Source organism: Pituophis catenifer, unplaced genomic scaffold, assembly GCF_029215685.1.
Source record: "Pituophis catenifer annectens isolate HBS135680 unplaced genomic scaffold, rPitCat1.0.hap2 SCAF_9, whole genome shotgun sequence".
In the NCBI taxonomy this organism is placed as follows: domain Eukaryota; kingdom Metazoa; phylum Chordata; class Lepidosauria; order Squamata; family Colubridae; genus Pituophis; species Pituophis catenifer.
This window is the reverse complement of record NW_027256889.1, coordinates 23,506,543-23,528,446: the sequence shown is the minus strand read 5'-3', so window position 1 is coordinate 23,528,446 and position 21,904 is coordinate 23,506,543. Positions and strand designations below refer to the sequence as shown.

At 39.4% G+C, this 21,904-nt stretch overlaps 1 protein-coding gene across 1 annotated transcript in view; it reads right to left on the bottom strand.

Moving 5' to 3' along the window:
- The window catches only part of CSMD2 (CUB and Sushi multiple domains 2), an 819,526-nt gene that overhangs the window by 495,046 nt on the left and 302,576 nt on the right, over positions 1–21,904 (bottom strand). The window contains exon 5 of the mRNA XM_070950069.1: positions 19,819–20,026. Coding sequence (XP_070806170.1) covers positions 19,819–20,026 — 208 coding nt within the window. The remainder of the gene's footprint in view (positions 1–19,818; positions 20,027–21,904) is intronic.

Sequence of the window (21,904 nt, the reverse complement as noted above, 5' to 3'; positions counted from 1 at the left end):
TTAATCTTCTCATCGTTCCTATCACCCATCTCCTTCCACTAATGACTATATGACTGTAACCTTGTTGCTGTTATCCTTATGATTTATATTAACTGTTTCCCTATGACTATCATTAAGTGTTGTACCTTATGATTCTTGACGAATGTATCTTTTCTTTTATGTACACCAAGAGCGTATGCACCAAGACAAATTCCTTGTGTGTCCAATCACACTTGGCCAATAAAGAATTCTATATCTATATCTTAAAAACAAACAAGCAAACATAAATTTATTTAGAAGTGGGAAAGAAGTAGTTAGCATGTTGTGTCACATGGAAAGAATCATAAGTTGACTTTCCAGAGTATAAGAATACAAGAATGTAGAAAGGGTAAAAATGAAAAATGCTAATATTTCTAGACTGAACTCCATATTATCTATATTCAAATAAAGGTTTGTTCAAGGTCAAGGATAAAAAGGGAAGTTCCTTACTCCAGTATATGAATCAAGATAAATCCTAGGCAATAGAGGGAATCAGAACGAAGAAATGTCAACTTTATGTCAATCTGAAATCACTCTCAGATCCATTGAAAGTATTTCCAGCAATCTTACATGGCATCTAGAGCTGCACTAGACCCAAGCCTAGCCAAACTTTCTGCCTTAATGCTTACGGAGCTGGCTGGAGAATTCTGGGAGTTGAAGTCCATAGGTCTTAAAGCTGCTAAGTTTGAAGACCCCTGCTTTAGGCATTCCAAGTATAAATCATTTCAAATTATTTGAACTATTTCAACTATTTCAGGACAGGAGCCTCTACCCTAGGGATTGTGTTGAAATGTTCTGGATATGGAGGAAAAGCAAAACATTTTGGGACCAGACCAGCAATTTTTGAACAACCCTAGTCTTAAGTAATTTCCAACACACTGATTGTAATGGGAATTGTCCAACCCCTCCTACAGTCTTATGGTTTCTGGATAAACTGAGACCATCTAAAGGCATCTCAATCAAAATGTGGCCATCATGGTAATTTAGGACCAACCTCTGACTTCACTGAGCAATAGCAGGGCTGCTAAAATCCAAACAATGGAAGCAAAAATATACAGAAGACTTTGAATCTGGCTGTCATCTAAATAATATTTTTTTTTAATTTCTGCAAACTAAGATTGATAGTTAGAACCATTAATCAATGGAACAACTTTCCTCCAGAAGTTGTGAATGTTCCAACACTGGACATTTTTAAGAAGATGTTGGATAACCATTTGTCTGAAATGGTATAGGGTTTGCTGCCTGAGCAGGGGGTTGGACTAGAAGACCTCCAAGGTCCCTTCCGACTCTGTTATTCTGTTAAGATGCCTACTTTGCCTCCATATTGCCACCTGCATGAACATTAGCAGGAATTGGATTTAACTCAAAAGAAAATGTTACTTGAAGGGCAGCTGTTAAGTATCCAGCCAAGCTTCTCTCTTTGGTTTTGTTCTGTTGGGGCAGAAGGGGTTGGTATGCAAATTCTTCTGTTTTTCCTTTGCTTTTAACCTGTTCTTATTTTCAATAAAATGTACGCTGTACTTAAAGAAAAGACCTGACAATGGTGGAGGATTAACGTTCTTTGAGCAAACCAACGTCTCTGCCAGATCATCATTCTTCTCTGGAAAAGAACAGATTGTAAAAATAGTACAGCCAGGGCTGTAGGAGAAGAAATAGGCTACTTCAGAGAAATAGTCACCAGCATTAGCATCTAATTGTGTTCCTTTATTTAAAGATACAGAATGTGTATAGAATGTGAATCTCCTTCTTCAAAGTAATACAATTTTATTTGATATATAAAGACAGAATTCGAATATGCTGTGTATTATGACTCAATTTTTGGGCAATTGGATGTAGGTGAAAGATTTCCTAGATCTCATCTTTAAAAACAATTTAACAAAGGTTTTCGTGGCTGATTCAAACAAGGTCATTTAAAGAGGCTAGGAGGATTGGCCATGACATTGGTTCAACAACATCAACTTTGCTCTTCAAAATTTTTGAGGACATTCACATGTTATACTAACTCATTTTAAAGGAGATGCTTACATTTGACCAATGGTTGTAAATCATCCTCTTATCTTAGCACTATGTCAATGTAACCATACATGGTATGTCTAATAATAACCAAACAAACCATGGGTTATCATAATATGCAAAGCCAGTCAAGGTACTAAATTATCATGTACACCAATGAAAAGACTGGGAAATACTTAGAACAGGAAGGCCATTTTTTAAAGTAGGGTTGTGCATGTTATAAGCAGCAAATGTAGAAGCTTCGACATAATAACATAATACAACGGAATAGGCATAAATCCACTTTCATATGAAAAGAACATGACTACGATAAAAGTGTCCCAATGCAAACTGATGACAAATGGCTTTTTTTCAGGTTACAAGGATGTGATTCACAATACAACAGGGTCTAGTCACACCGTGCTTAATATAAACCAGAATGTTACATGAATACTAGTAGTAATCCTGCTTTTGCAACTTGATCAGCAAAGATTCAAGGCATTGGTTCTCCAAAAAACTTAAGCAAAATGTATGTTCTCCTTCCTTTTATGTGCTAGTGTTTATTTATGCCATTAAGTGGTACTCAATTGTCTAAATTGTTCTATATTTATTTATTTGATTTTTTTAATTTGATTTATATGCCGCCCTTCTCCGAAGACTCAGGGCGGCTTACAATGCGTTAAGCAATAGCCTTCATCCTTTTGTATATTTATACAAAATCAGCTTATTGCCCCTACAAACTGGGTCCTCAATTTACCTACTTTATAAAGGATGGAAGGCTGAGTCAACCTTGAGCCTGGTGAGATTCGAACTTACAGTAATTGCAGACAGCTGATGTTAATCACAATGCTTTTAGTCTGCTGAGCCACCAATAATATTTCCATTATTAACAGTAGTATATCTTGAACACATTTGTCCTAGACAACCAGTATAGAAAAAAACATCATGGTGGTCCTATGCATTCTTAAAATTTAAGCATTGAATGATGAAGTGCTGACATGATTTGGCTTTTAAAGAGAGAGAAATACAATATTCACAATATTTTTATCTGCATCAGAGACAAGAGCAATATAATTTTTATTGAGAACATGCAGTGACAGCCACCAACATGAAAAGAGCTGAAACATTTTCTGTAGTGGGCATAAATATGGCACAGTTAACAATGAACACACATATCTTAGAATTCTTATTTATGCCATGCAAATTCTTTAGTCAGTATAAAGATTATTTATCAATGCCACCATAGTTTTCTTTTATTGTCGGAAGGAGGCATTGTTGTCAGATTTACCAGGTGGGATAAAGTCAAGCAAGGGTTAAGAGAGAGAAGGAGATGAGGCAACTGTGTAGGTATTTTTCACAGGTACCAGATAGTTTAATAGCCAGAATGGACATTTTTATTGCTTAAGTTAGACACAGTGAAAATTCCTTAATCTTATAACACATGGAGAGACTTAACCATTGTTCCCACTGAGAATCTGTAAGCATCCTAGACCCAGAATCTAAATCCCAGAACTCTAGAGAATTCCTCAAAGCTTGCCACCAGCCATCAATAGACACATGGAAATAAATCATACTGGATTTGACTGGAAGCGTTGCGGCGAGACAGTTGGGGATTAGCGGGCTCTGATGAGCCTTGCGAAATCCCAGGCTGACGAACCACTGCCGAGGGTTATTCAAACCGGACCTGTCCTGTAGGGACAGGGAAGAAGGAGAGGTACCTTGGAAGACCAAGAGGAACAAGCAAGTTCCTCAAGGTCAGAGGAAACTCTCCCTGACTCAGCAGTGGGGGGTGGCGGCCATTGCAACTGCCAGTAAATTGGGGCAATCGGACTAAGCATTGTGCAGGAGCGGCGAATTGAGCAGAATATTGATGCCAGGTGAGTGACAACTAGCTCATAGGCAGAAAAGGAGGACATAAATCATATTTACAGACCATTCAAAATCAAAAGCTAAGAGAAGAAAGAAAAAGACCAGCACATGCTTTTCCAGCAGCCAATATCCTGATAAATCAGGATTAATACCAATGTCAATATCAAAACAATATCCTAATCAAGGAACTACCAAGGAAAAAACTACATCTCCACTAACATTGGTAGCTAAACAGGAAGCAAATGCCACACTCACTAGCTCTTATGATGTTACCTATTCAGGTAATGAAACATATGCAAGCAAGAAACAACCAAGCTCAGAGAGCATCAAGGAGTCTACAGTTAAGCGAATCTTGACAATGTTAAACAATTTAGATCAGTGATGGGTTTCAAAAATTTTTACTACCAGTTCTGTGGGTGTGGCTTGATGGACGTGGCATGGCTTGGCGGGCATGGCAGGGGAAGGGGATTTTACAGTAAAGGGGATTTTACAGTAAAATCTCCATTCCCACCCCACTCCAAGGGAAGGTTACTGCAAAATCCCCATTTCCTCCCAATCAGCTGGGACTTGGAAGGCAGAGAATAGATGGGGGAGGGGCCAGTCAGAATTTTTACTAGCAGTTCTCCGAACTACTCAAAATTTCTGCTACCGTTTCTCCAGAACTGTTCAGAACCTGCTGAAACCCACCTCTGATTTAGATATTTCACAGAAGATCACAGAAGAATTGACAAAATTTTAAGCTGGCCTGGCCTAACTCCCCTCTTTTAAATTCTTAAATTTTAAATTTTTTAATTCGTGATTTTATAAATTGGGTGTTTTAATCTGTGTTTCGGCCGAAATATTTAATAATTTTAAGGGATTTTTAATATTTGTATTGTCTGTATTTTATCTTGGCTGTTCACCGCCCTGAGTCCTTCGGGAGTAGGGCGGTATAGAAATTTGATTAATAAATAAATAAATAAATAAATAAATAAATAAATAATAAATGTCCTGTGTTCCTTGTGGTAGAACAGGAACTTCCAATATCTTTGCACTAACGGACAATTTGGAATTTGGAGAGTAAATCATATCTATACTATAGATATCCTGCAGATAAAGTTGCTTGGATCTGCTTTAAGACATTGCTGGATCTAGTGATTCTGACAATTTTCATCCATCCTGCAGCCTTTCCTTTTGGGGTAAGGTTGATGGACTAAAGTTCCAGAGGATACTGGAGTTATTGAATTACCTAAATCCATTTCAATTAGCTCCTCTGAATATAATAAAATAATTGAATCCAGGTGTTCTTTCTAGTCTTTTACCTTCTAAATTTATTTTAAGTTTGGGGACAGGCAAAAGTTTTGTTTTTCCCTTGTCTTAGGACAGAGGTCTTCAAACATGGCAGCTTTAAGACTTGTGGACTTCAACTCCCAGAATTCTCCAGCCAGCATAGCCAGAATTCTGGGAGTTGAAGTCCACAAGTCTTAAAGCTGCCAAGTTTGAAGATCTCTGTTTTAGGATGAGTTTGACGTTCTTCATGTCTTTAACTAACCCCACCAGAAAAAGACCTCCACACATTCCTTTGCTTTAAGCAAGAACTAGATACGGATACTCCTCAATTTATGACCACAGTTCAGCCCCAAATTTCTGTTGCTAAGTGATACATTCGTTAAGTGAGTTTTGCCCCATTTTATGACCTTTCTTGCCATAGTTGTGAAAGGAAACACTGCAATTGTTAAATTAGTAAAAGGGTTGTTAAGTGAATTATGGCTCCCCCACTGACTTTGTTTGTCAGAAGTTCACTAAAGATGATCACATGACCCAGGACACATCAACTCATCCTAAATATGAGCCAGTGGCTAATTTTGATCATGTGACCATGGGGAGGCTGCTTTCATAAGTGTGAAAAACAGTCACAAGTCACTGTTGTAAGTAGAGGACCACCTGTAGTTCTAGTCAAGTTCTGGGATGGAATCTCCCATGGGAATGATAACAAATCACTACATTGCTTCCTCCCCAAACAATGGATTCAGTGATGGAAAATGAAGAACTGCTCCATTGTAGTTGATGTTGGCAAGCATCTTCCCCTTCCAGAAATGGTTTATAAATATGTCTCTGTAGGGTTTAGGACTGTTCGTCTCGTACCCTTTTTTTAAATTTTTTTATTTATTTATATGCCGCCCTTCTCCGGAGACTCAGGGCGGCTTACAATGTGCTCAGCAGCCTTGGCCGCCCCTCCTTCGGCTGCCCCCCCTACTCTTCCCTTCCCGTTCATTCATTATCAGGGAGGCACGATCAGGTACAAGGGAGCTTCAACCCCTTCCCATCTTTCTCCTAACAAGCTGTTCCAATATCTCAGGGGTTGCCACAAAGAAGAGGGAGTTAAACTATTCTTCAAAGCACCTGAGGGTAGAACAAGAAGCAACGGATGGAAACTAATCAAGGAGAGAAGCAACTTAGAACTAAGGAGAAATTTCCTGACAGAACAATTAATCAGTGGAACAACTTGCCTCCAGAAGTTGTGAATGCTCCAACACTGGAAGTTTTTAAGAAGAGATTGGATAACCATTTGTCTGAAGTGGTGTAGGGTTTCCTGCCTAAGCAGGGGGTTGGACTAGAAGACCTCCAAGGTCCCTTCCAACTCTGTTATTCTATTCTATTCTATTCTATTCTATTCTATTCTATTCTACTCTACTCTACTCTACTCTACTCTACTCTACTCTACTCTACTCTACTCTACTCTACTCTACTCTACTCTACTCCACTCCACTCCACTCCACTCCACTCCACTCCACTCCACTCCACTCCACTCCACTCCACTCCACTCCATTATTCTATTCTAAGCGTCTGAGACCGTTTGGCAGCAGCACCTCCTCCAACTTCCCCCCACCCATGATTGGCAGCCAGATTGGCTGGTGGCTAACTGTCCTGGATGGCTAAAAAACCAGGACAAACAGTAGGTCATCCAATGGGCTGCGCCGAAGCATGTGGGATAGTGGGGCCGGGTCCCATTGGCCGGGGCAAACAGCTAGCGGTGTGTCAGCCGAGGAGAAACATTAGCAGTGAATGGCCGGAGGCGGAACCCTGGTGGCGAAGCAGGCACAGCCAAGGGTAGGAGGGGAAAAGTCCCATTCCGGTCTCTGTAGGTCAGTCATAAGCTACATTCACAAAATAGTTTGCCTCCCAAAGTAGAGTCAAGATAGAGGCAATTGATAACTGAAATTTTGTTATTTAATTGAAATGATCTGCTGCAATGATTAGATGTATTTTGATGAAAACTCTCTTCTTTGAAGATCTTCACAGGCCTATTAGAAGCCATCTGCCATCTGTTCTCAGATTCCAGAAGCCGAGTCTGTAAATTTGGCACAACAAATACAATAATGATTCTGATATTCTCCAAATATGCAGATGAAAGTTGTGCTTGGCTAAAAGCTGTGGAAATTATCAGCTAGTATATCTGATCAGATCTGGTTGAAGAAGACTGACTTACACTGTAACAGACTGATTAATCATTAAGGTGATACTAGTCCCTGATTATTATTTTTTTATTCCGCAAAACATATTTAGGAAAGTGACCGAGGCAGCCAAGCTAAATAGAAACCTTACCAATATGAACAGGAATAGAACTTCAGGCTAAGGAAGGAAGAAGGAAGAAGAATCTTACCTATCAACAACTTCTTCAGCTTCAACCACAATAATACATGGGCAAATAATCGATACAAACTCAAGGTAAACTGCTCCAAACTTGATTGCAGAAAATACGACTTCAGCAACAGAGTGGTCAACGCCTGGAATGCTCTACCCAACTTTGTTGTTACAGCCTCAAACCCCCACAGCTTCAACCTCAAACGGTCTACCATGGACCTCACCCCATTCCTAAGTGGTCTGTAAACGGGGTGTACATAAGTGCACCAGTGTGCCTACCGTCCCTGTCCTACTGTCCCCATTTATCTGTATTTACTTCCTTTGTTTATACCTATACCTGCTATTTTGTACATGTTTGACAAAGGAAGGAAGGAAGGAGGGAAGGAAGGAAGGAAGGAAGGAAGGAAGGAAGGAAGGAAGGAAGGAAGGAAGGAAGGAAGGATGGATGGATGGATCAGGGGAGACATGAGAGCAGTGTTTTAATATTTGAGGGGCTGCCACAGAGAGGACGGAGTCAAGCTGTTTTCCAAAGCACTGAAGGCCAGACAAGGAATAATGGATGGAAACTGACCAAGGAGAGATTCAACCTAGAAATGAGGAGGAACTTTCTGACAGTGAGAACAATCAACCCATGGAACAGAAGTTGCCTTCGGAAGTTGTGGGAGCTTCATCACTTGAGACTTTCAAGAAGAGATTGGACTCCCGTATGTCAGAAATGATGTAGGGTCTCCTGCTTGGGCAGGGGGTTGGACTAGATGACCTATAATGTCCCTCCCAACTGTTAATCTGTTAAGAAAGAAGTGATGGCATAAAAGTCTGTAGAGATTCTCAGTCATGCAGGTTATGGTTGTCTCTTTGAGGACATTTTGCTTCTCATCCAAGAAGCTTCTTTAGCTCTGACAGGATAGTGGGGAATGGAAGGATTTATATTCCTTGCAGACAGCTGGGTCATTTGCATCCTTTTAGAAACATCCTCAAAGAAAATACAAGAAAGTTCAGTTGCCTCCTGAAATAAGCACCTTTAGGACAAGTGATGGCATATGTTATTTGAGACTATTTATGGATCTGATATCCTATGTGGAAACAAAACTCATTATTTTGGAAGGAAGGAAGGAAAGAAAAAAAATATTTGTGGAGGGACATATGTTTACCACAAGAAAGTTTTTTTCTCAGTAAAGCTCAACCTGCACTTTAATTTAAAAAACAACTGCTAACTATAAAACTTATACAGCTTCTAAGTGATCCATACTTTTCTTTTTTTCAATTATAAAAGAAGCAATAGAAGGGGCTTCTGCAGAAGAATAAAAAGATCCTGGAGACTAATTGCCTCCCACTGAAAAGATTAACTATGTTTTGGAGACCAATAAATAATGCTTGGCAGATAGTAGCCACAGATTCAATTCTATCAGAACGCAATCCTAGGAGCAAAATAAGGTCAAATTTTAATATAAGAGAATACTCCAAATTTGACTCCAATAACCTCTTTTGTGACTCTTCAATTAGTGACATGCTTGAAACCAGAAAAAGATCCTTGTGGAGATTTTATCTCATTGAATGTAGTGTTCACACGTAGCAACCAAATCTGAAGAACTGGAAAAGCCATTTGATTCCCCAGTATAAGAAAGGACAGAAAATAGCCCTGAAATAATAGAATGAATGAATTTAGATATGTCAAACATCTGTATTCGATTGTATCTGTATACAATATCCATATGAATATTAATAATAATATTCATATTTTGCTTTTATATAAACTTGTGGCAAATAAGAGAAAATATCTGATTTCTACATTGATTCTTCCCGAGACTTATTGTAAGGATCGCCTCTCCTTCCAACTTAAGAAAGTACGAACTCGAAACGTGTTGTTCAAAAGGATTCTTTTATTAATCAGAAGTGAAAGCCATCCAGCTAAAGCAAGATCTGAATACCCTTAGGCAAAGCAGTAGGACTAAAGTGGTAGAAACCCCTCCCTTTAAGTCAGAATGCAGATTTTAGCCAATACACAAGTGTGAAGCTGTTTTCTTTACTATTTCCTCTGAGAACCCGAACAAACATGTATTCCCACCATTATACTTTAAAGTGAGACAACCCACATGGCTATTATAAAAATTCCTGCAGGTAAAGGAGATCTCAGGGCTCTTTGGCACCAGGATATAGGTTGTAAAGTATCTGTTGACACAGGCAATGCTAGGGAATCGAATCCAAGTGTCCCCCCTCCTCCGATTGAATGGCGGTATCACTTTTAGGGATCTGACACTTATGTTTGTTGTCTTTGGCATTTTAGCAAATTATTTTTGCTAAATATCAACTAATAAACAGGAATGAAACAGTAGCAGATTTTTACAGATTGCATATGTATGCTCCAAGTTGTTGTTGTTATTAGTTGCGAAGTCGTGTCCGACCCATCGCGACCCCATGGACAACGTTCCTCCAAGCCTTCCTGTCCTCTACCATCCTCTGGAGCCCATTTGAGCTAATGTCTACTGCTTCAGTGATTCCATCCAGCTACCTCGTTCTCTGTCGTCCCCTTCTTCTTTTGCCCTCAATCTTTCCCAGCATTAGGCTCTTCTCCAGAGAGTCCTTCCTTCTCATTAGGTGGCCAAAGTACTTGAATTTCCTCTTCAGGATCTGGCCTTCTAAAGAGCAGTCAGTCAGGGTTGATCTCCTCTAGGACTAACCGGTTGGATCGCCTTGCAGTCCAAGGGACTCGCAGGAGTCTTCTCCAGCACCAGAGTTCAAAGGCCTCCATTCTTTGGCGCTCAACCTTTCTTATGGTTCAATTTATGCTTCAAGTACACATTGGCAAAACTTTTCTTCACTTTTTCTGTCCCCGCCCCTCTCAAAAGGGGGGGGGGGGAAACACTGATCTAATAAAAAATGTTTATTGTGTTATTTTGTTTCCTCCAGGAAACTTTCCTCAGAGAGGTTAGGACTTCTAGTCTCAATAAGAAAACACTGGAATAATACAAGAGCTATTGATCCAATCTGATTGATACCACATGATCAGATATATTTTTTAATTTGCTGTCCAAGATGGAAGAACTTTAAAATATGCAGATGTGAACCCTTTCTTCCTGGCTTATTATAGTAGTACAATATCTAACTGCAGTAAACTTTTCCTAAAGCTATTTGAGGTATTGCAATTAGACACCATATTTATATAATTTTCAATATCAAAATCAAATTATATGCTGATTAAGGATTCCTTAGCTTTAGCAAATTCCATGTAGTATCGCAGTCTCTAAATCACATCATTGTTTTGCCCCAAAATTATATTGAAAAATCAAAGAACTATATGGGAAAAAAGTATAGTAATAAGTAGAGCCACATTTTTTAAAAAAAACAAAACAAACCAGATCTAGGGCTTTATCTTGTTTTTATATGATCCTGTTTTCATTTGTGAAGCTGTATTTAGCTGTCCAGCTAAAATATTCTTAGAAATATAAACAATGGCCTTTATAATAGTTTAACATTATTGTGTGTGCTTGTGTGTGTATATAAAGGCACACAGTAGTTGAGCCATAACTCACATCTGAAATAGCTTTAAAGCCGAAGCCATAAAGGAATGGCTGATAAACTTCTCTGGACAGAATCAGTAATATATTTTGATATGCCTCCAGGAGCCTCTGACAGCAAAAATGTCTCCCAGATCTTTCAGGTTTTAATTCATTTAATTTAGTGCTGATTGATTGATTACCTGTGGATTTTTTTTTTCCTTTCAGAAATCTCTCTTGTTTTCATTTTGGGATAATTAATCTGTTGTCCTTAAGGCTGACTTTAAATGTCTTAGACATTAGAAAAGGAACTATTTGTATCAGCAGTACATGAAAGTATTGATAGATGCTTGTTAATCGGTTGGAAAAAGTAGAAGACAAGACACAGAGAAGAGAGCGGTCAAATTTAAGTCAAGACATAACTGGAGGGGGCCAAGCACTCAACCCAGTGATGAAATCCAATTTTTTTTTTACTACCAGTTCTGTGGGCGTGGCTTGGTGAGCATGGCAGGGGAAGGATATTGCAAATCTCCATTCCCACCCCACTCCAGGGGAAGGATACTGCAAAATCCCCATTCCCTCCCCACTCCAGGGGAAGGATACTGCAAAATCTCAAAACTAATCAAAAAATTTTCCTACCGGTTCTCTGAACTGCTCAAAATTTCCACTACCGGTTCTCTAGAACCTGTCAGAACCTGCTGGATTTCACCCCTGACTCAACCCTTTGAAATTTAGAATTGCAGCAGGTGATCACAACTGATTTGAATATGTATGTTTTCATACAGTCTTTGAATACAACAAGTAAAATATCTAATAACTGGAAAGATTTACCCAGAGTGCATCTCTGGGAATTGTGTCAAAGAGTGGTTTCAAGTCAAAAGCATATCTTTGTGTATTTATTGAAAAGTAATTTATCTCTTAGAAAATTTGTCACATCAATATTAAAATAGATTAACAGATTAACAGAGTTGGAAGGGACCTTACAGCAGTGGTGAAATCCAATTTTTTTTACTACCACGGTGGGTGTGGCTTGGTGGGCATGGTGTGGCTTGGTGGGCGTGGCAGGGAAAGGATACTGCAAAATCCTCATTCCCTCCCCACTCATGGGGAAGGATACTGCAAAATCTCCATTCCCACCCCACTCCAGGGGAAGGATACTGCAAAATCTCCATTCCCACCCCATTCTGGGGCCAGCCAGAGGTGGTATTTGCCGGTTCTCCAAAGTACTCAAAATTTCCACTACCAGTTCTTTAGAACCTGTCAGAACCTGCTGGATTTCATAGAAGAGGAGGATAGAAGAGGAGGGTATTATAATTTAACCTACTTTGGGAAACTACTGTCTTTAAAATGAGTAGTGAGAAATTTACTAAAGACAGAAAGAAAAGCATAGCAGAAACTGGCAGTTTTTGTTTAGGGTATGCCCTTGAGGAAGATCAACAGAACAGACTGGAGAAACCCACTTCCCTTGACAGCCATGACTTATACTTCATCAAAGGAAGGGAAGCCTGAAAAACATGAGGCTCAAATCTCCCACAGCTTGCAAACTGAGCCAGCTCACATGAAAGTCACTACACCTTAAAATATGAGTGTACGCTAATAAAATCCATATCTTAATGAAAATAACAACAATAATAAATAACTTGACATCTAACTTTTGCATGAGCCTTGGAAACATTATACAATTTTGGGGCATGTTCAATGGCAGGTGTCACAATTTAATAAAGGTAAAGGTTTCCCTGTCCAGTTGTCTCAGACTTTAGGGTACAAGTTTTCATCTCTTTTTCTTGACCAAGGGAACCAGGGGTGCTATTCACCAGGTTCTGCAAGGTTTTGGAGAACCAGTAGCGGAAATTTTGAATAGTTCAGAGAACCGGCAAGTACCATCTCTGGCTGGCCCCAGAATGGGGTGGGAATGGAGATTTTGCAATATCCTTCCCCCAGGAGTGGGGAGGGAATGGGGATTTTGCAGCATCCTTCCCCTGCCATGCCCACCAAGCCATGCCCATAGAACCAGTATTAAAAAAAATTTGAATTCCACCACTGGAGGTAGCCAGTGTTGTCCGAAAACATTTTCCATGGTCATGTCACTCTCATGGCTATATGCAAGGGGGCATGGAATGCTGTTACCTTCCCATTGAAGTGGTACTTATTAATCAACTTGCATTTGCATGCTTTCCTTAATGTATCCTTAAGATTTATATTGATATTGTTTCCTGATTGCTTATTTGTACCTTATGACTATCATTAAGTGTTGTACCTTATGATTCTTGATGAACGTTATCTTTTCTTTTATGTATACTGAGAGCATATGCACCAAGACAAATTCCTTGTGTGTCCAATCACACTTGGCCAATAAAAAATTCTATTCTATTCTATTCTATTCTATTCTATTCTATTCTATTCTATTCTATTCTATATTCTATATTCTATATTCTATATTCTATATTCTATATTCTATATTCTATATTCTATATTCTATATTCTATATTCTATATTCTACTCTACCCTACCCTACCTTACTCTACTCTACTCTACTCTGGGGAAGAATGGGGAGTTTACCCCATTGCACAGTGCTTGGGTCTTAAACCTGGGCTGTCAGCTTTCCAGTTTAATAGAGTTAATACGGTTGCAGTAACTAAGACTGTGTTTTTCCCCCTAACACGTTGTCAAGCAAGTATAGCATTATCTACATAAACATGTCTTTTATTCTGATGGCAACAGACCCATAATAAATGTATCACATTTTAATTTAACACTTAGCAGCAACGTCACTTCTTGGATCAATGTTGGCATCCTTCCTCCTTCCTGAGATGGTGTCAAGCATAAAAATAGCTTTTCCTCACCCTGTTAATAGTTGGTTAACCTCCGGTGGGTGAAAGTCACTAACAGGTGACATAGCGGGGGAACAAAACTTGATTGGGAAAAAGTGTTTCCTGCTCTTCCAGGCTGTCAGTACAAACATATTATTTGTACAGCTACGTTTTAACTACCGCTGTGAGCTTTTATGCCCATATCAACATCTGTCATGCTTAAAAACTGAAAATCCAAGGATCTGTGTGCTTTCATGCTAGATCAGACTTCCTTAACCTGACACATTTCAGAGGTACTGAAGCTGCAACTCTCCGAATTTCCAACCCTTTGAAGTGAGCCTGCGGCAGAGTAGGTTGGAGTTCTTGAATACAGAAGTTTTCTAGGTCTTTCAACAATCCTGACTCCTGCTGATATGGAAGGCCTATAAAGGTTTTGGAAATCCAGAATGGTTCCTGTGTAATAACAGAATATATCTAGGTATGCACAAAGCCTTCTAAAGGGACTCTGCACGAAGCACATTTTCATGAATGAAGCACCTCTTCCCAAAGCATTATAGCAGCTGTGCTCCTTTACGAGCTTCCTTTTGATGCTTTGAAAACTGTCTGCATCTGTCTGCAGGTGTGGGAGCATAGCCACATCAACATTCTAGCAGATCCAATGGAAATTATATTCAGGTACAGTATAGGCATGAGAAGATGACTAGGACAGGATTTGAAGCAGATGGGCAATCCTGACCATCAGACCATGACAGTAACTTTGTTGCTTGTATACTTACGATTTATATTGATATTGTTTCCTGATTGCTTATTTGTACCTTATGACTATCATTAAGTGTTGTACCTTATGATTCTTGATGAACATATCTTTTCTTTTATGTCCACTGACAGCATATGCACCAAGACAAATTCCTTGTGTATCCAATCACACTTGGCCAATGAAGAATTCTACTCTACTCTACTCTACTCTACTCTACTCTACTCTACTCTACTCTACTCTACTCTACTCTACTCTACTGTACTCTACTCCATATAACATTATTGAATAATGTTCATATAACATTATTGGGCCAAGTCAAGTGATGGAATTCAATTTTTTTTTACTACCAGTTCTGTGGGCGTGGTGGGTGTGATGTGGCTTGGTGGCAGGGGAAGGATACTGTAAAATCCCCATTCCCTCCCCACTCCTGGGGAAATTATATTGCAAAATCTCCATTCCCACCCCACTCTGGGGCCAGCCAGAGGTGGTATTTGCTGGTTCTCCGAACTATTCAAAATTTCCATTACTGGTTCTCCAGAACCTGTCAGAACCTGCTGAATAGCACCCCTGGCTAGGTTGTGTACAAATCCATGCATTGAATTCATGCAGAAATTGCTTCATTCCAAACTTCATTCCAAATTTTTTGGTTCCTTAATGCATTGTGCATACCCTGTTTCCCCCAAAATAAGATATCCCCTGATAACAAGCCCAATCGGGCTTTTGAGCGCATGGCAATAAGGCCAAACGCTTATTTCAAGGTTCAAAAAAATATAAGACAGAGTCTTATTTTCGGGGAAACACGGTACTAAGTCCATTTGACAAACTTAGGTCCAAATGTGCAAATTAGAAAAAAATCCTGAATTTCAACTTTTCTAAAGTCCATTTCTTCTCAAAATAGCTATTGATGATTTCTGCATGGCAGTCAAAGACACAGTGTTCTGGGAACAAGCCACATCCATAATACTACAAATCAGCTCTTGTTCGATTGTCAGTTCTGTTATGTTTGAACGCATGAATTCTAGGAGAAAATGCAAACATTCTGAGAAACATCTGAAAGTTCTGTTCTTGGTTTTAGAAGCATCTAGTTCAGCTTTATCTGGTTGCTTTTGACAAAGTCACTTTCACAATCTTTAAAACATTCTATACTGAACACCATCAAACAACATTGAAAGCAAACACAGAAACTAAATGGGGTCAAAATCTGGCCTGCAACTTTTCAGAAAGGAAGCATGGTGAGAATCGACTAGAAAAGCAGAAGCCTGAAGAAATGTTCTCCTGAAAACAGAAAAGCTTCTGCTTTTCTAGTTGATTCTCGCTATGCTTCCTTTGGGAAATGCTTTTCAGATTATTTCATTATTATATGTCTTTCTATGACTGTGGAGACCAATGTCTTTCCATGACTCTGAAAGCTTCTAACACAGTGATGGCAAACCTTTTTGGTGCCAAAAGTGCCAAAAAGGTCACATGGAAATGTCACGCGTGCACACTCATTGGGGCCACACTCCAGAAAAGCCGAACTTCCAGGTTCTAGTGCGCATGCTGGCTGGCATGCATGCACAGGCCGGTTTTTGGCACTGCCACGCGCGAAGGGATCACACTCTCGAAAAGCTGAACTTCCACGTTCTGGCGCACCTGCACACCCGACAATCAACTGGCCGGTTGATTGCACACCGGTTTTCAGCACTGTCGTGTGCAAGAAGGACAGCTGGCCGCTGCGTGCATATGCATGCCAGAAACCCAAAAAACAAACGGGTAAGGCCATATGTGCCAGGCGACATGCCTTCGCGTGCCACTTTGGACACATGTGCCATAGATTCACCATCACGGTTCTAACATCTTTCCTTGGTTTTAATGAATTGTGGGAATCCAGGTAGGCTACAAGTGTTGGACTGGTGTTTATACTATATAAAAGAGAGAATTTATTCATGTTGCTTGGTGAGCTGGTAACTAAGTAAATGTAAATTCCCTACATGCCATCCATTAGAATTTTGTTGAAACTGTTTTTGGAAAGAAATTTCAGAAGCAACTTCTATACATTAAAATTCTACTGAGCGCAGAAAGAAAAACATAGATAATATTTTCAAGGTAGGACTAACACATTGCCAAGAACAAACCAACCAAGAATGACAATTTAAGCAGCATTATTAGTTTCATTCTGCTTTTGGAGGGTGGGCAAGCTGAGGGCACCTATACTCCAAATGTGAGATATGGTTTTTCACTGCTGAGAATGTTTTGTCACAGAAAAGCAATGAAAGTATAATTAAAGAAAGAGATTGATTTATGCTGTATTAAGCATATGGAGCCTAGGTCATTTTAAGATTCTTGCATGAATGGCTATGCCTTTTTGATTCTGGGTATTTTTTAGCATCAATGAATTGTAACACGGCAAGCAAAGAAAGAAAGAGAAAAGGAGAAGGAGAAAAAGATCACAAAGTGCTAACTACACCACCTCCATAGATAACTTCGTATCTGGTGAACTTGCATTCTATCTTCAATAGAAGTTCCTACAATGGCAGTAGTCTAAATAGCAATAGCACTTAGACTTATATACCACTTCACTGTGCTTTACAGCCCTCTCTAAGCGGTTTACAGAATCGGCATATTGCCCCCAACAATTTTGGTCCTCATTTTACTGACCTCAGACGGATGGAAGGCTGAGTCAACCTTGAGCCGGTGAGATTCGAACTCCAAACAGACAGCTTGATAAAGAGTCTAGCATGTGGGAAAGGTCTGGCTAAAATAACTAATTAAAAGGATCACATAATTAATCTCACTGCCCATTTTACTTGTCTCCGTCTAAATCCACACATTGCATTAAACCACAATATGATTTGAGTGGTGAGGGGATTTTATTTAGTTATGGGTGAACTAAGCCACTATTCTTTGAATAGGATACTATTCACGGGTTAACGTGATCCCAGACAATTATGGTTTCTATAACAAACTGGAATTAACAGTTGGATATTAAGCAACCATCTATACCAGTGATGGCTAACCTTTTTGCTGCCGCATGCTAAAAGTGGGGGGAGTGCAGCGAGGTCGCACGCGCACGTGCCCACACCCATAATTCATAATTTTAATTAGCAATTTTATGATGTTTGTGTATCTATATTTTTCTTGACTGTACACCGCCTTGAGTCCTACGGGAGAAAGGCGGTATAGAAATATAATAAATAAATAAATAAATAAATAAATAAATAAATAAATAAATAAATAAATAAATAAATAAATAAATAATTCAATGTGCCCTGCCCCCCCATGTATGCACATGCAACCCCCCCATGAGACCCCCGCTTTTGGCACGTGATGACACGGTGGGCCCAGTAGGCCCATTTTTCACCCTCCCCAGGCTCCAGAGGCTTTCTTGGAGCCTGTAGAGGGCGAAAACGGCCTTCCTCATCCACCCCGGAGGCCGGAAATGGCCCATTTCCTGACTTCCAGTAGGCCCGGAAGGCCCGAAAATCAGCTGGCTGGTGTGTGCATGCGCGCTGGAGCTGAGCTAGGGCAACGTTTGCGTGCCCACAGATATGGCTCTGCGTGCCACCTGTGGCATGCGTGCCATAGGTTGGCCATCATGGGACTATACTATGCAGCAAGGTAAATTCAAAGAAGATGGTTTCTAATGTTTACACAAAAGGAAACTGGAAGTTGGTTGGATTACAAAGAAGGGGGAAGTCAGAAACCAAATATTTAGCTTTATTATTAGGGGTCTTTTTCTTTCTTTTTCTTTTTTAATACTTATAAATAATAATATAGCGGGGATTTTGACATCAGGCTCTAAAATGTATAATACTTATAACTTGTTCTCTGTTTGGAGACTTTTAACATTCAAAATAAGTTTAGTAATTGTATAACTTCATTAATTATTTGTCCATTGATAGGTTTTTTTTAAAAAAAATGCATCTCTGCCTTAAATAAACATTCAAAAATGCTCAACCAACCAACAAAAACCAAAATGGAGTGAATAAAACCAGAACCTACTGTGGAACCAAGATAAATTCGTTACAGACATCTGTTCTTTTTTTATCTTACTTCCCTGAAACAGGGACTAGAATTGTCTAGTGTTAAGGTGACCAACTTTTTTACAATGAGAAGGAGGACATAAATAAATTGAAGAAAAAAAAATATTGTAAATAAAAGAAACATTTTATTCATTGCAACAATGAGTCTAATGCGTGCGTGTGTGCCGTGTTGTGTTTTGGTAAGAAGTAAACAAAGTCACTTGCGCACGGCGCACTCTCTCAAAACAATTCTCCTGTGCGGAGCACATGCGTCTCATAATTGTGTCTTGCTGCACTGTACCAAGCCTTGATGAATCATCATATCAAATACAAATATGTCACATCACACGCAATGAATTGGATCAGCATCGATCGGAGATTTACAGATTAGTCTTCAAATATCGAAAAGGAGGACATGTAGGAGGACACTTTCGAGAGAGGACAGAACTTACAAAAGAAGGACAATTGGTCACTTTACTAGTGTGAGTTTTTCTTCAAAAGTTCATTTAGCTTACTTTATATTTTGATAACACTATTCTCCCAACAATATCAAATCAATACAAATCACCAAGCTAGAAAAGTTTCATGACTACACCATTGTTGATACATCTCATTTTGAAATAATAAAAAAACAACAACACCAATGGGTTCTCTTTAATATAAAGGCAGTACAGATGCCCTTCAATCAACAAAAACAAAATAGAGGCAAAAGGCCACAGTCAGAACAGTAACAATAACAATATATTAAATGTATAGGCCACTTTTAGGAACTCTGGGCAGTTGTGCAATAGTCAAGGTAATTGATTTGCTCAATGGCAGTGGAATTCCCTCCAGCTCTAACAATTTCACTACAGCTCTCATAAAAAAAATAGAAATTAATTTTTATGGTAGTCACATGTATTATGCCAAGCCCCAAAGTTACAGACTTTTACATTCATGACAGTTTATTTTATTTCTTCGTATGAGTTAAAATTTTTAATACATTCATTGTAGAAGATAGATAGATAGATAGATAGATAGATAGATAGATAGATAGATAGATAGATCTAGATAGAGATGATAAAGAGAAAATCCTGATTGTGGGATGAAGAGTGGCATTTTCATTGAATGTTAATGGAACATTTTAAAGGCATTAGCAATCCCTATTCTTTATTTAGGCAGTTCTGATCAGTTGCAAACCGCCACTTGCAAGACATAGTACCAAAGGGAACAAATGATCCACACTGATCTAAAAAAGCACAGCAGATGCTTACCATAAAGAGGATCCCTCCGTTCCAGTGACCTCTAAAAAATCATATTCATCCTCCAATTGGAAATCCAAGAAAACCAGAGCTATGGTGTCTCCAGGCTCTGCTAAAATCGTCCATGTGCAGTCAGCATTGTTGTTGTACTCCAAAGGATAATGGGGGGTTGAAATTATTCCACTCTGCCCTCGAAGTGTCCCACCGCAGGCATCATCGGCTGAAAACCAAAACAAGAAAGGTTAGTTCAGCCAAAAATAACAAATAACAAATGTCAGCCTGAACTTAACATTCTCCATGCCCAAGCTTGGTCAACATACGAAACATTTTCAAGGCCTTTCTGCCAAAACCATCATGGAAGTTAGTGTTGTGGAACAATTTAAGAGAGGAAACGTAACACAGAATCTATTTCTTCTTGAATCAAATAAGAAAGCCTGGCCTAGATCACATGTCACACTCTGGACTGAATGTACATGATGGTCTTTTCCAGAAATATATGGGTGATGATATCCCATATGATGCTAAGTAAGTTTGTGAGAAAGTTGGAGGTGAGTCAGATGAATGCCTATCTCAGAAAAGGGTGCTGAAGTGCTGAGAGATCTGGGGATAAATGCTTCCAAGAGACTGCCTAAAACTGAAATTGGGAAATTCCAATTCTAGGATCCAAAATTTTCTATTTATTCGAAACTAGCTTAAAAAGATGTTAATTGTTGTGGTCCGCCAGCAGCCTGCGGAGCTGGCAGTGGACTTGGACAGTGAGGAGGCTGGGGAGGAACATGGGCCAATCCTCAAGTCTGGGGAAGGCCCAGACAAGGGCTCTGCATCGGAGGCAGAGATCGGGCTAGGGCCATCTGGGAGTGATGCACGGACTCCGGAGCCCCCAGAGTCAGAGAGCAGAGAGGCAGAGTAACAGGAGGAGTCTCTTTCTAGTGCCCGCATGCACAGAGCTGCCAGAAGGTAAGAGCAGCTAAAGCAAAAGGGACGACTCAGGAGTAAGGTCAGGAGATGATTGGCCCCTCCCATAAGGCTTAAAAGAGAAACAAAGGCACTTGAGGCTTTTTGCAGGAAAGCAATGTTGCTAACTCTGTTTCCAGTTGGCATCTCTTGTTTGTTTCTGAACGTAAGGCCTTTGGCAGAGTTTCAAAGAAGACAAAGGTTGGTGATTATCCTGAAGGACTTCTTCTGAAAGACTTGTTTTGCAACTAATTGGGACTCTGCAGGGAATGAACATAATTCTCAGCTGTTACAATAAAATAGGTTTGTTTGGGACGAATTGTGTCTTGTAATGACTCAGTTAGCCTAGGTCACAACATTAATAACATTTACATTCTTGCTTTCCTAAGTCTTGCCAACAATGTGGGGCTGGCTGACTTTTTTCCACTCCAAATTCCATAGTCCAGAAGACGTTTGGCTCAGGAGCAGCAAGTGACTATATTTCAGTTGCATTTTATAAAGCATTTGGTGACATTGACTCACTTCCATTTGGTGGTATATAAATATAATAGACAAATAAGTTAAATAATATAGATACCATTAAATGGAACATAACAATGGGGGCACTTGGGAGAGTACAGTATATGCAGTTCTATGAGCACTGGGACAGTTATATGTAACTGTAAGTAAAAGCTTCTCATAGCTTCATTCAATTCATTTTTTTTCTTTACTTGATTATTTTGAAATTTGTCCCCGTTTCTGTTCCAAATGTTCTGGGAAAAATAATGGCCATAGTACAGGGATGAAATCCAGCAAGTTTTGATAGGTTCTGGAGAACCAGTAGTGGAAATTTTGAGCAGTTCGGAGAACCGGCAAATACCACCTCTGACTGGCCCCAGAGTGGGGAGGGAATGGGGATTTTGCAGTATCCTTCCTCTGGAGTGGGGAGGGAATGGGAACACACTAACTATGAATTTGGTTATGCCATATTTACTTGATAAACATTTCAAATGAAACATTTAAAGGAACAAGTTTTAGCAATCCTTTCTATCTAGAAGACTAGATAACCCCATGACCCATTTGCTCTTCGTTTCAGAGATATTTTCTTATCCATTTCTCCATTGTCTTCAACAGTGGCAAGGCTCCTTTTGTATTAAGTTCACAT